The 15,489-nt window shown below is 29.1% G+C and overlaps 1 protein-coding gene across 5 annotated transcripts in view; it reads left to right on the forward strand.

The window, feature by feature from the left end:
* LOC115889505 (cordon-bleu protein-like 1) overlaps positions 1 to 15,489 on the forward strand; it is a 494,950-nt gene that overhangs the window by 424,139 nt on the left and 55,322 nt on the right. For 4 of the 5 annotated variants that reach the window (XM_030909519.1, XM_030909520.1, XM_030909523.1 and 1 more), the window contains 2 exons: positions 2,690 to 2,900; positions 13,442 to 13,650. In XM_030909519.1, the coding sequence (XP_030765379.1) occupies positions 2,690 to 2,900; positions 13,442 to 13,650 (420 nt within the window). Of the gene's footprint in view, positions 1 to 2,689; positions 2,901 to 5,017; positions 5,370 to 13,441; positions 13,651 to 15,489 lie in introns of those variants that run through there. The other variant, XM_030909522.1, reaches the window with a different exon arrangement.

Consider the following 15,489-nt stretch of genomic DNA (forward strand, 5'->3'; position numbering starts at 1 on the left):
AGTATTTTTGTACTTAATATCAACTGGTTTCTTACTCGAGATTAAACGGAATATGTAGGCTAACCTATCCTCACAAAAATATTGCAAATTAAAAAATAATATAATATATGAATATCTAATAGTTTCTTCAGATATAGATGTTGGTTGCAGTTTTGTAAATTTAGATAGTCCCAATACCAAAACAAATATAGTTTTAAAGCTCATGCACTATGCAGGGTGAGTTTTCTAAGACGTTCTCTATGGGTTTCTTGGATACTACTGGAGCTAGAGAATCGGTCAAAAGAACTGATGCAGTTTTGTGAGGACAAACATATGCGCCTTTCAGATTTTTGAAAAAGTTTATGGCTTACTAGATATTTGAAAAAAAAAAAAATTTGGCTATTTTAAAAATTTTAGACAAAAAGTTTTCAGATAAAAGTTATAGATAATCACATCGTTAATGAGATTATATAACGTTTTTTTTCTAAAACCTGTAATTTTTGACATATGACACATGTTATATTTTTTCTTAATGGAAACTATAGTGGGCCATGAGTTCACAAAAAGCGCCGTTTTTTAAGTTTAATAATGTTGTCTGCCATTTTGTAAGAAAATCTTGTTACTCTATTTAAAAAGATCCATTTTATCAACTCAAGACCATGGCGGATTTTTTAAACATTTGTTAAAATAACTTACAGTGTATAAATTTAATTTGTTTATGTAATGAAATAATTATAAATTACATAAAATAATAATTTTATGTAAATTGAAAAGAACCGTTTATTAAAATATTCTGACTTTTTATAAGTTATAAATCGTAGTAGATTCATGCCAACTAAGTGAATTGGTTATAACGTGGCTATAACTAATTGAATTCCGCTACATATTCCAATAGATCTTCTCCGATTTTTGTAGCACCTCTATGATTTTCCGAGGGAGTGCACAATTTTATTTTAAAAAATGTCTATACCTATGTGGCGGATTCCCAAAAAAATCCTTTATGGGTATTTTTCCACTGCACTGCAAGAAAATCTACAATAAGTTTGGGGCTTTTTGGTTTTACCTTATTAAGTAATTGTTATCAGGTAGTAATTGTTAATTTTGAAGTTTAACTTGGATATAATGTCATTTTAATTTAACAGAACGTATCTGTTTTAAAAAAGTTAAGTGTTCTCGAATAGTTGAATTTAAATATTTTAAATAGTTTTTTTTCTTTATTCTTTGTATTTTTTTTGCTTCCGACGACCGAAAGAGATAAACTTTCCGAAACGTTAAGCATTATTTTCTTTGTTAGGCAAATTTGTATAACTGTAGACATAACTTCTGACAAGCAGTGTCCGTATAGGTTTAACGCAGAAGTGTTTACAAAAAATAATTATTTTATTTTGTAGATTTTCTTGCAGTGCAGTGTCGAAATACCCATAAAGGATTTTTTTGGAGAGAATTTTATTTTAGTACTACCCTAGAAATGTGCTCCGAATACAGATTTAATGTCATAGGTGTGAATATCTTGCCTATCACTGGTATAAGATACTCTTCTTATACTCTAAGGACCTAAGACTTGTTGCAGTACAGGTTAGCTATTATTCTCAGGTCTTTTCTGTTCATTCTTAATATCCTTTCTAAGTCAATTAGACACGCAAAAACATTGCAGTTAACGTCTTTGCATCTTTGAAACTAAACTTAACTGTACGCTAAACAAACTACTCTTTCAACAAAACCAAACTTTTTTCAACCAAACCACACTGATTAGGTGCGTTTGGTTCCTCACATATACGTACTAGAGGCTACTACAGATAGGATACCTAATCTGTGACTCTACTATAGATAACTTTTAGAAATAGTTTATTGTTTTTAAATTTATTGATTTGTAGTCTACCCATATCTTTGTACCTGCCTTTTTTGATATTGTTATAAATTCCAATTTTAGCCACTTCATTGAGATCTCAACTGTCGTGGTTGAGCATATCGTATTGAAGATTCCTTTTACTGTTTTTATTTGGTCTTCACCTAGTACTTGTCTATTCTTTATTTAGTTGGTAGCAGCAATAATTACTTCTTCTGAGAATATTTCGGGCCCTATGTTATCCTCAATGGTAGATTAAGATATAGTTTTCATAAAGAAAACAAAAATTATATTTTTCTTAAAAAGCAGATTTAATAAGACATTTTTAGTAAAGTCTCGGTTTTTATGAATTAAAATTTATCATAGAGAAAATATTTGTAATTCTAAACTTCGCTGGATATTCCTGCGTAATGGTGCAATTAAAGGAGAGTATATTGCTTGTGTCTGCTATAAATTATAAAAAAATGTTTTATCAATAATGGAATCATAAACATACTAGGTGAGTAAGGTAGAAATAATTTTAGTAGTTAATAAAATTTTAATATTAAATTAATAAAATATGTGTACACTTATTAATGTAACAAATAATTTTATTAATTTATATTAAATTTATTTCATTTATTATTTAATTCAATTGATTCGAATTATATACAGAGCTACAAATAAGGTCTCAGTTAATTATTTTAACCAAAGTTTTTTTCTTTACTAATTGATTACAGTGCTACTTCGGTAGGTAAACTTTGAACTGGAATAGAAATAAAAAAATACATTAAAAAACTCCCATATGATGCGGATTACATTTCTAACACTGTATAACATCTTATATACAAGTCAAATAATATAATTATTTTTTACTTGCTTTAGGTGTTGCCAAAAGAGAAGACATTACCAGCCCCAAAGTACATAGCACCTGGCCATCAACCCTTTGAAAGTACATTCAGGTTAAAAGTACATCTACCGCGAAACCAGTTGTACGTAACAAGGGTGAGCAGAAACGTTCTGTTGGAAGACATTATGAAGAAGGTGTGCGAAGAGAAGAACTTGGATCCTGTGAAGTACGAATTCAAACATCCAGGTGAGTCACATAGATATTATTAAAGATTAATATTAAATTAAGCATTAAGTCTTTCAAATTATAAAAAACTTTATTGAAAATTACATATTCGATATATGTTTTTGTCGCTTAAATTTAAGGTTCCTTGGAATATTTCATTGAATATACGTAGTGTAAATAACTATTTCGGGTCAACATTCGTTTAGCTGAAATCAGTTATTAGAAGAAAAAAAAATGTCTGCGGAAATGCGTAATTTCCAAATTTCGCACTTTAGTATAACTGAAATCTGCTATAAAAAAATACATTTTGCGTTTTATTTTTAATATTTTTCTGAACATATAAACACAAACATTTTCCTGTAGAAATAAGCTTTTTCATTTTCTAAGGAAATTTATTAGAATTTAGAATAGCTAAAATCAATTATATAAAAAATAAATATATTTTTGCCTTTTAGAAGCATTCACGAATTGAGGAAAATAAAAATTTTCCTGCGGAAATAAACAGTATCCATTTTCTGAGGAAATTTAATAGACTTTAAAAAATGCTCTGACTTTAGAATAGTCGAAATCTGTTACATTTACATATATCAATGTTTGTATTAAATTTTAGACGAATAGAACATTTTTCCGATTATAAAAACACAAAAAAACTGTGCGGAAACTTTTTCTTTCAAAGACGAAATCAGTTACATTTACGCTAGTTGTTCTGTCGAATTTTAGACATATTTTCCACCATAAAAACACCAAAGGAAATGTGCGGAATAGCCGGTGAGGTTGGCACAGTTTTTTGTTAGAAAGTCCTATGCTTATAGAACAGTTTAAAAGAAAAAAATCCTTGGATGAAGCACTTTTGAACCAAAAAAATCATTTAAAAGTGTCTAAAATGCTAATCAATCTAATAATATTTTTACAAAATCACAGTTAATTATTAAAATATAAAAACCACAGCTTTACACCCTCCACAAAGAAAAGCTAACTGAAGCAACCCAAATGCTAATCAATATAATATTTTTGCAAAATCACAGTTAATAAAAGAAAACTGCATGATCCAATGATTTTTTGTATTGAATCAGCCCCAGGGGCGGATTACGAAATTTATTTTAGGGGGGGGTCCAAATAAAAAAGTAATGTAGAATATGCTTATTAGTGCGCCAATTTTAACCCAAAAGACTAATATTTAACCCAATTTATGGATCTTAGGAGGTGCCCGGGCCCCATGCCCCCCCCCCCCCTCTGTATCCGCCACTGATCGGCCTTATTTACGTAAAGCTTTAATAAAAAACAAGAATAAGTGCAAAATGTCGAGGTACTTATAGTTTACAACCTATATTATCTATTCTACAAGAATTGTTATTCCTCCGGAAGATGTTTTACCCCACCCAGCACCCCTATTCCCTCCCAGGCCCCGTAAGCTTCTAAATTGAAAAATGTATGAAAAACAAAGTGCACAAAATGACATTGACACATTTCCCCAGGAATTTTTTTGTATTTCTTTGCTCGTAAAGGCTCGTGTAAAACAAATATAAGTTTATTTTTCATGTAATTGATTTCGGCTATTCTAAAGTCGAAGCATTTTTTTATGTAAAATAAAAATAAAAAATTTCCGCAGGCACTTTTTTGTGTTTTTATGTTTAGAAAAATGTCTAAAACACACCTCGAAGACTAGTTTTAATGTAACAGATTTCGGCTATACTAAAGTCCGAAAAATGAAAATGACGCATTTCCGCAGGAAAGTTTTTGTATATTTGTACTCCTAATGCCTTCTAGAACGCATATATAGTCATTTTTTATATAACAGATTTCAGCTAAACGAAAGTTGAGCCACTATTTCCGAAAAAAAAGAATAAGCTTTTTAAATATAAAAGCGATTACACCTAATAGCATATTGCTTATGATCCTGACACTGTCATTGCTTTATTCGTTTTTTTTTAGATATTTGTTTTGCATTTTCACGTCTCTATAATGAATAATCACATTGTTGTAAAATCATCTTTATTTTCAGCTAATGGCGTATATCTCAGAGAGGTCACCGCTTAAATAGAAAAAAAATGCAATAAATAATAATTCATAAAAATACTTCGGTGTGTTAAGACAGTGTGTAAAGAATCTTGTGGACAAACCATGTTATCATTCTAGTTCACCTTTAGACGTTATCAGGTAGCACAAACAATAGTCTGACACCTCGTTTACTTCCAGTTAATTTAGCGCTTCAAATATGTACAATTTCATTATTATCACGTTGAAAAATAATCTACGTCGTGATTTTAATCGTTTTTAGTGTTCAACAGCGGTCGGTACAGCAGCGGAGTGTTAAATATTTTGATTTTTTAGTGAGAATAGTGTCTTGATAGTGTACCGGTATTATATTTGTGTTTTTTTTTGGAATATCTAAAGACAACAGTTATAAAAATAATTGTCTGTTCCGGAACTATCGTTTGGACATTTTTTTCTTTATTATGTCACAAGGTGCGACCGATTTAACATTTTAAGGTAAACGAACAATAACTTATAATTTTTCGATAATTAATTTCTACTTTATGTAAGGTCACAAACTGATGGTCTATGGTAATATCAAATTATAATATTTTTTTTTAACTTTATATGTCCTAAAAACAATAAAAGTAGGTATATTAAAATTACTGTCCCTGAAAATCTTTAATTTTTAAATTCTAATGGAATTTTTAAGATTATTTATAGCAAATTTGACATCATAGTTTTTATCTTTGTGGAGATAATCAAATTAACTATTGTAAATTGTTAAAACAATACAATTAAAAGTGTTAAAAGTTGGCTATTGCTAATTAGAGCGAATTTAGCGCAAATTTATTTATGTTTTTTCGCTATGAGTCAAAATTTTAAATGTATTTTTTTCGTTATTATTTATTTATTAATAGGTAGACAATAACAAGCAATAAACAATCGATATTCTGGGTATAAGATACCTGCGTATGGTACTTTTGTTTAATTTTTGACTATTAGTACTACTAATACTAAATTAGGTTATAATATTATAGTTACCAAAGTTTATATCTGTGAGGCCGGTTCATTGAATGAACTGATCACGATCAATTTGCAATGTTTTCAATTATCATTACTTTATGATGTAATTTTTTAATATGACAAGATTGTCATAACGTCATAGTACGATGCATTAGATATACCCTATACTAAATTTAAAAAAAAACGTTAAAGACTAATGATACAGCCCGAGTTTAAATAAACATTAATAAGGCTAACAGAACTAACGATATTAAAGAAAACATCTGTAATACTCAAGGATACAAACAGAAAAAAAAAACGTAAAAGATACTCTAATACTTTTTATTGCCTCTCTTGGCTGCTCTAATGGAACGTATTATGACGTTACGACAATGGTCACCAAAACCGTCTTGTCATATTAAAAAATTACATCAAAGAGTAATGATAATTGAAAAAAATGCAAATTGATCGTGATCAGTTCATTTCGCTCTTAAAAATTTACCAAAGCATGTATTGACATGAAACAAAAATCAAAATGCTCTGGAGTCATGGTTCTGACCGTTATACTTTAGGGAACTTGACACACGAAACTATTACACAGGGTATTTTAAAGCGAGGGTAAAAAAACAACCCCTCGATTAACCCTTGTAACATGCCAAATACTAAAGTTTGTAAAAACGAGTTTACGAATTAAAGTTGATATAATTATACAGCTTGCTAAAGAATTCATGAAAATAAGGCTAAAAATAACAAAAATATAACACTTTAAATTTGACCAAAAATTTCTTCGTTATATACAGGGTGGTGCACCTCATTCGCCTCGGTTGATTATACGAAAACGGAAAGATGTAGGAACAAAATATTTTAAGGATATATGTGGGGAGACAACGTACACAATTTAAAATTATTTTGAAATATACAGGGTGTTTCAGAACTAAGATCCATACCAAAGTTATATTTTTTCTTATGGAACACCCGGTATTTTATTTCATTTTTGGATTCTTGGGCCCAAAAAAAGGCATTTATTATAAGGGTTAAATATGTTTAAAATATTTGGTTTTTGAGATATTTAAAGATATTTAAATTTATATGCCAAAATAGAATAGACTATTAACACCCTGTACATTACTGTTCATAATTAATTCTTATGCTGAGTTTAAAGGTAGAGAAATAAACTTTACTGAAAAATGGTATTGGTTCCTTAAATTTATACAGGGCTATCAAAAGTTGCTGATCTATTTTAAGGATATATTTTATATAAAAACTTTGTTATTTCAGATGTAACACCCTGTATTTTTTTAAATAAATCAAAGCAGATTCAAATGCTCTTTCAAACTATATTAGGGTTTCCTATATCTATCTAGCTCAGATTTTGAATAAAAAGCGATTTTTAAATAAAATTGTAATCAAGATGGCTGGTAACTATTTTCAAAGTCGACATTAGTTTATGGACATTATTATTTATAATTTATAACAGTTTACTTAAATTTACCTACACTAGTTTTATAAGTAAGTATTCATTATTTTATCACGAAAAATAAAGAAATATCTGCTGGCGGAACGAATAGATATGTTACTAGTGATAATATTTTGTGAGGAAAATTGCTTCTTGGCCTCAAGGGCTTATGCTCAAAGATATCCCAATAGGAATCTTCCTGATAAGAGTTTCTTTGAAAAACTTCTTATCCTATTTCGTCTGGTAGTGTGGTTTATAAAAAAAAAACTATTAGGCAGAAACCTGTCGTTGGAAGTGAAGAAAATGAATTTGCCGTAATTGGCTCTTTTATAGAAAATCCATGTATCTACAAGTCATCGTAAAATAATGCAAATACTACTTCTTTGTTTTTTTGATAGAATAATAAACACATATTTAATAAATATTATTTATTAAACTATTGTAGGTAAATTAAATAAAAATGAACTGGTATAAATTTAACACTAGTCACTAGAAATATGCCATGACAACACTAGCCATCTTGATTACAATTTTATTGAAGAATCGCTTTTTATTCAAAATCTGAGCCAGATAGGTATAGGAAACCTTAATATAGTTTGAAAGAGCATTTCAATCTGCTTCGACTTATTTAAAAAAATGCATAGTGTTGCATTTGAAATAACGAAGTTTTTATGAAAAATAAATATTTAAAATAGACTAGCAATTTTTAATACCCCTGTATACATTTAAGGAAGGAATAACATTTTCCTGTAGAGTTTATATCTCTACCTTTAAACTCAGCACAAGAACTAATTCTGAAAAGTAATGTACAGGGCGTTAATAATCTATTCTATTGTAGCATGCAAATTTAAATATCTTTCAATATCTCAAAAACTTTAGATTTTAAACATATTTAACCCTTATAATAAATACCTTTTTTTGGGCCCAAGAATCAAAAAATGAAATAAGATATGGGGTGTTCCACAAGAAAAAATATAACTTTGGTATGGATCTTAGTTCTGAAACACCCTGTACATTTCAAAATAATTTTAAATTGTGCACATTACCTCCCCACATATACCCATAAAATATTTTGTTTCTACATCTTTCCATTTTCGTATAATCAATCGAGGCGAATGAGGTGCGCCACCCTGTATATATAACAGCCAAGGGACTCTCTCCGTTCATACTGTCATTGGGTGTGCATATATCATATTGCGTTATGTTTTCCCATTCTTCTTTAAGGACCAAGCGAAGTTCATTTAATGAAGCTAGTACCGATTCGCGACCTTCTGCCAAGCATTTCCCAAACGTCGAACTTGATTTAACATAGTAGTAGGTATATAGTTCACAATAATCACCAAAGCCGCCTCGCCATATTGAAAAATAACTTCAAAAAGAAATGATCATTGAAAAAATTGTTGGTGGCAAGTTCTTAAAAATTAAGCAGGGCATGTATTCACATGATTCAAAAAACAAAATGCTCAGTAGACATGGTTCTGATCGTAAAATTATATTTTAGGAAAATTTACATAGGAAATTATTGCACAGGGTGTTTAAACTTAGGGTAAAAAACAACCTCTCAATTAACCCTGTATAATATGCCAAATTATGCAGAGTTAGCGAATTAAAGTTGATATAATTATATACAGCTTGCTAAAAAATTCATGAAAATACGTGAAAATAGGACTAAAAATAACAAAAATATAACGTTTTAAATTTGACCAATAATTTCTCCAATTTGCCCATTCGTTTTTTTGGGCATCCGAGTGTATTTTCACTGAAAAAGGGGCACTTTAAAATATTCAGTCCTCAGTCCTCATCTGTCTATTACACGAGGTAATACAAAATGTTGCGATTTTGCCGAAAGTTTAAATAGAGTAAGAAATTTAAAAACGACTTTATCATCAACGTCTGTCTTTTCTCTATAGTTTTGTTTTTAGTCCATCTCAATCTTTATAGCCTTATTTTTATTGGAGATATTTAATTTTGAAAAATACTGTAACGATTTACAACATTCTTTAGAAGTATAGTTACTTTGGCAGAGATGGTTTTAAGTCCAGATGATGATCTCTAGCATATTCAATTAAAACAACAATAGTCGATACAACTCCTGGATTTAAGACCATCTCTGCTTGAGTAACTGTCATCAAATAATAATATGTTTTTTCAATGAGGAGGACAAAAACAATAAGTCTTATTTCTTAGGTGTGTTGATTTGGACCTAAATAAAAAGGCGCGTTTATTTTTAATGCTAACGTTGTTATTAATCCTTACTGGTATTAATAAAAAAAAATCTTATAATAAACAGACGAGGATTATAATTTTTAATTTAAAAGTAAAAAACTTAACTACATATTCCTTAAAAAATCACCAAACTCACTAGAACAAAATATATTTTCAACTTTACAATATATGAAAATTTTCAGCTGTCGGTGTATTAAAATTTCAATTTACGATTCCTGAAAAAATATATAAATATTAATAGTAAACTAGTTTGTTTCGAATATTTAACGCTTTCTAAGCGGCTAAAAATTATATGTATATTAATATTTACCTAATTAAATAAATAAATACACTTTACTAATATAAATATTTCAAATTCAAATTCTCAACAAGTAATTGTTTAATATAAATTATATTGTTTATAGATAAGTGTAATATCAAATCCTTTCCTATCAGTAATGAATTAAGTAAAACATACTATAGCAAATAACGTAGAAACTGATAATAACAATTAGATCATTGATTTTTGAAGTGAAACTTGTTTACGCGCGTTAGGAGTAAAAATTCAAGGCCGTGAAACTCGGCCTCGGCAATGACGGCCGTCATTGAAAAGTGATAACGGCAGTGCTGCCACAGCTACCCCATTCGGGGTAGTTCTGCTCCTTTGTAAAACAATTTAATCCTGCTATCTCGTGATAATCTACCCCGATGAAAAATAAGCTTGTGGCAACACTGGGTATCTGTGCAATACGCGGCTAAGAAAATTGTACCAACCTCGTGTGCTAGGAAGTAACTTTTCATACATATTTCCATCGACAGATTTGTAGCTGCTGAATAACGGTAAAGTATCTAGCTCATTTGCCAGCTCAGAATTAGAATTTAGGGTTAGTAACTCGCATTTTTATTGGAGGACACTGTTAAGTATATCTACTTCAAACCAATAATCAATGAGAATATTCGTATAATTTAATAAAATTATTATAGATCACTATAAATAACGAATTGTTTGTAATTAAACTGTAATTTCTGGATTACTAATCCGGTAAATTATGGAGATAAACAATTGTGATTGATTAAAATTTTATTTTAAGATAAAACTTTTGTTAACAATATTCTGAGAATTCGAATAATGAATTGAATAATGACAAGACAAGTGACATCTGTCTAAAATAGACAGCTATTTAGAGTGAAAATTTGGTTATGTTAAAGAAATACGTATTCTATGAGGTTGCCTAACGATTAACATTAATTTAAAAATAAATCCCCAACACGAATATTGAACAAAACATTTAAACAAAAACAGATCACAGACCACACAAAAGCAAATTGTTGGTTAGTAGCAGTTAATAGTTAGTCAGAGATATACAGGGTGTGTCCGGCTGAGGGTGCATTAGAAGTTTCTAGAGAACTACAATATCTAGACCGGAGATTTTTTGCACATCATTGTTTTACAACGAGATCTATCGATTAAAAATATTTTCAATATGGCGGCACTTCCGGAAATACCGGAAGTTGACGACAACTTTTTTATTTTAAATAGGTGCCTCCATTTTTTATTACATACTTAAATTCTCTGTAAAATTTTATGAATATTGATATCAAACACTCTATACCTAACATTAACTGTTTTTGAGAAAAAAATATTTAAAATTTTTGGACGAAAAAAACTGCCTGTCAAAACTATGTGTATATTCTAAACGTCAAATTTAGTGATTACCACAGCAACTGTGTCATAAAGAGAAGACATGTGGCTATCTATTCCAAAAATTAAATTGTTTGAATGTCATATAATAATGGCTGCAGCAACCATGGAATTGAGAGATTAAAAAAGTATCATAAATAATTTTTTTCAAATGGCAACCCACTTTTTTTATTTCACTAGTGAAAAGGCTTTTCAATTCGCTACTTTTTGACAATACATACTCCTATACCTAAAATAAATCGTTTTTAAGTTATTTGAAATTTAGTTTTAAAGCGTATCTTTTTCTTGATTTTAACAAGTAGCCTATGACTTTAAACGTCAAGTTTAGTGATGTAAAACAATAGATCTGGCCATGTCGTATTGTGATACTTTGTTCAAAAAGCAGTATGTTATCGATCATCATTTGCAAGCCAACTTTGAGTTGTTTTTTTTTCAGGGTTGATACAGTACATTATTAATATATTTAATAATATCAACTATTAGATATCACTAAGAAGCGAAAATACGAGATATATTCTTATAAATACACTTTTTAAACTTTTAAGGCAACAGTATTTACAATATAGGAAATTCAAATACTTTGTTTTCTGACAGATGGAAATAAATTGTGTGTAATCTGACAGATGGAAATTATTGACTTATAGCTAGATAAAATCAAGAAAAATATACGTTTTCAAACTAGATCTTAAATAACTTAAAAACGATTTATTTTTGGTATAGGAACATGTATAGTTAAAAAGTAACAAATTGTAAAAAAATCTTTTCACTATTGAAATAAAAAACTAGGTTTCCATTTGAAAAAAATGAATTATGATAACTTTTTATTCACACAATTCCATGACAGCTACCGCCATTATCATATGACATTTGAACAATTTAATTTTTGAAATAGATAGCTACATATCTCCTCTTTATGTCACAGTAGCTGTAGCAATCACTAAATTTGACTTTTAGGCTATACAAATTTTTTTGACAGGTATTTTTTTTCGTCCAAAAATTTTAAGTATTTTTTTTCTCAAAAACGGTTAATGTTAGATATAGAGTGTTTAACATCAATATTCATAGAATTTTACAGAGCGGCCATTTAAAATAAAAAAGTTGTAGTTAACTTCCAGTATTTCCGGAAGTGCCGCCGTATTGAAAATATTTATAATCGATAGATCTCGTTGTAAAACAATGAATCTCTGATCTAGATATTGTGGTTCTCTAGAAACTTCTAATGCACGCTCAAACTGGGACACCCTGTAGATGTATTAGTATATTGGTTTAATGGCCACAGATGCCAGACTATCCGGCCGATTGATAGAATTATAGTTTTATCGTTTTTTAATAGAAAATAAAAAAAAAATAAAATTATAAAGCTAGAATAGTATACGGTTTTATATTAACTTTAATTTTTTTGAACTTTATAAAAAATAATTCATAAAAATTATATATCCTTCAAATACCTCAATTTAACAGCTGTTAGTAAGAAGTTTTACTTCAAATATGTGCACGTAGTGCATACACAATTTTTTTAAATTGACAATTATATACTAATAATAAAATGATACCCATGACCATGAAGTATAAGGAACTATTAGTATAGTGCCTTATGCATTATTTTAACTATATTGTGATAAATAATGATAATTAAAATAATGCATTTTTAATCAGCATCCTACAATGCTAATATAGTCGTCATATATTCATAAATTCAAGAAAGAAGTACAGTATAACTTCAGTAGTCCGGGCAAATATTGTTCCTTCCGTAATCCGGACGCCTCGACAATCCAGGTGTATGCCCTGGGTCATCGAGGCGTTCGGATTACTGGAAACACTTAAATTATTTCTTTAGAAAATGGAAACAACTCAAAAATTGTCAAAAATAACGATTTTTAGTCAAATATATAGATAAAAACTTTTTTCCCATAAAACAAAATTTCTTGCTGCGTTGCAGAATGGCATAAATGTTAATCATGTTAATCGGTATTTTGATCTTTCAACATGGACTTAATTTTTCATCTTGAAATTATTTACATTGTTTTTTTTTGTTTATGTCAAATAGTTCAGATTTTGGAATTATAATTTGCTCCGAAATTATAATTTACTCCGCAATATGATTCAAATTTTAAATAGAGCTTTACCACCGAATATTAATTAAAGACATAAACGTGGCTTTACTTTGTTCCAATTTTGTCCAATAGGAATCATTGTCTAACGAAATCTGTATTATTTCAGGAAATCTGGATACAGTTTTGAACCCAAAACTGACACTGAGCGACTATCAAATCACCGAAATATACGTTGTTGCCAAAGGAACCGCTAACCTGAATCAGGCATTTTCAACCGCCGACATCATGTCGTTAAGAAAAGAAGAAGAAAGAAAACAAATGCACAACAAGACAGGAGGTGGCGTTTTCAATTTAATTTTTAAAAGAGGAAAATCGGTGAGTTTCAGAATTTTTATCTTTTATTAATTTAAAAAATATCTACATACTAAGCTAACGTAAAAAGATACTTGTAAGGTTTTATCGATATAAATTATACATACACTGAAAAAAATATTGTTCATAATATTAATGAACATTGTTTATTAACTGTTGTTTCATTGGGACAATGATTCTTTTCATTAATATAATGATTTGTTAATCATAGATCGATGTCCGATTTATTAATACTATGAATCTAATTTCATCAATATAATGAAAATCTGGTTATTAAATTAATGTAAGATTTTCATTAATATAATGAACGCGTTCATTGTCCCAATAAACGCGTTCTTTATTTTAGTGCTGAAACTTTAATAAACACATATTCATTATATTAATGTACTAAATCATAGTGACAATGAACAATGTTATTAATACAACGAACACACTACATTATATTAATGTACGCGGTTATTGATATCATGAATAAAATATTAGGGCTTAAATGTCCGCCATGTTGATCGGTTACTTTGGTACTTATAATAAGTCTAATGGTACTAATAACGTCTGTGTGGTTGAGTTATTCAGTGAGGCTTTAGTTTCATTAGAGCGGTAAGTGTTCTCTTCAATATTTTAAATATTTTAAATAAAAGTCCTATCGTATTGTAGTTAATTTGTTGTGTTGTCAAATCAAATTCCGCTGTGTGAGATCTCTGGTGTGGGTATTCATTAAAACAGCAGTTTCCAAATTTGTTTCAGAAGATAAAAAACAAAAAGGAGAAAAACATAGTAACAAGTCGAGGCATGGAACTGATTATGGTAAATTCGAATGTTCTTTTAATATTTGGAATTTTAATTATTTTGATATACGTCTTTTAGAACCGGAAGAAGATGTTGAGACCTGCCTTCAAGCCCTCAAATTCGACAATTTAACATCGGACCCACTTGATGCAACTTGGAAAGCCTGTTGCAAATTCGTCTAGACGTTATCAAGTCTAAGGATACAGCTGATATAATGAAGAAATGGTCTTTTTATAGAAATCCCTCAGGATATCGACTGGTAAATTAATTTTCTTATTATAATTTACCCTAAAATTAATAATAACATTACTATTCTCTTCGTCGATTCGATTTTTTTAATTTTTAATTTGTATATGCTATATCGAGTTTAATAAATTATTATTAGTTTATTGCACTTGTTTTTTATTAATAATCCCTAATGGAAAAATTTACTGTGCTCGTAAGTAAGTCGGCACTATTAGTAATTTTGTTACCTTTGTAGCTAAGGGCTTGTTCAAATGGAAATCTATTTATAGTAGAACCTATCAGGTGGTTGGCTGGGAAATGACTATCAATGACATTTCATATCAATGACAGCGATCTTCATCATCGATTATACGGTGTAACAAGAGTTACTAATAGTGTCGACTTTTAAATGTATAACTAAATAGGTTATGAAATTATTTCATTGTATTAATGATACGGTTCATTAATACAATGAAATTATTTCATTGTATTAATGTAATCTGTTCATTGTACCAATGAATGTGTTCTTCAAATTAATGAACACTGTTCATTGATTTAATGAACTTAAAGTTCATAGAGTTAATGAATTACTTTTCATTGTGCCAATGAAATCGTTCATCGGCTCAAAATTAATGATTTAATTCATTATATTAATGAACTTTTTCATTATATTTATGTCGACTTTTGGTACAGTGTAGTATCAAAATTAATCATAAATTTCATATATGTCATGAAATTATGTAAGGAACTGGTTATCACTTGCTAATAATTAAATTTCCATCATAATTATCTGACCATTTTATGATAGTTCCATTTTGTATATATATATAT

This window comes from Sitophilus oryzae, unplaced genomic scaffold (assembly GCF_002938485.1).
Source record: "Sitophilus oryzae breed Bouriz unplaced genomic scaffold, Soryzae_2.0 scaffold_815_pilon_pilon, whole genome shotgun sequence".
NCBI classification, from domain to species: domain Eukaryota; kingdom Metazoa; phylum Arthropoda; class Insecta; order Coleoptera; family Curculionidae; genus Sitophilus; species Sitophilus oryzae.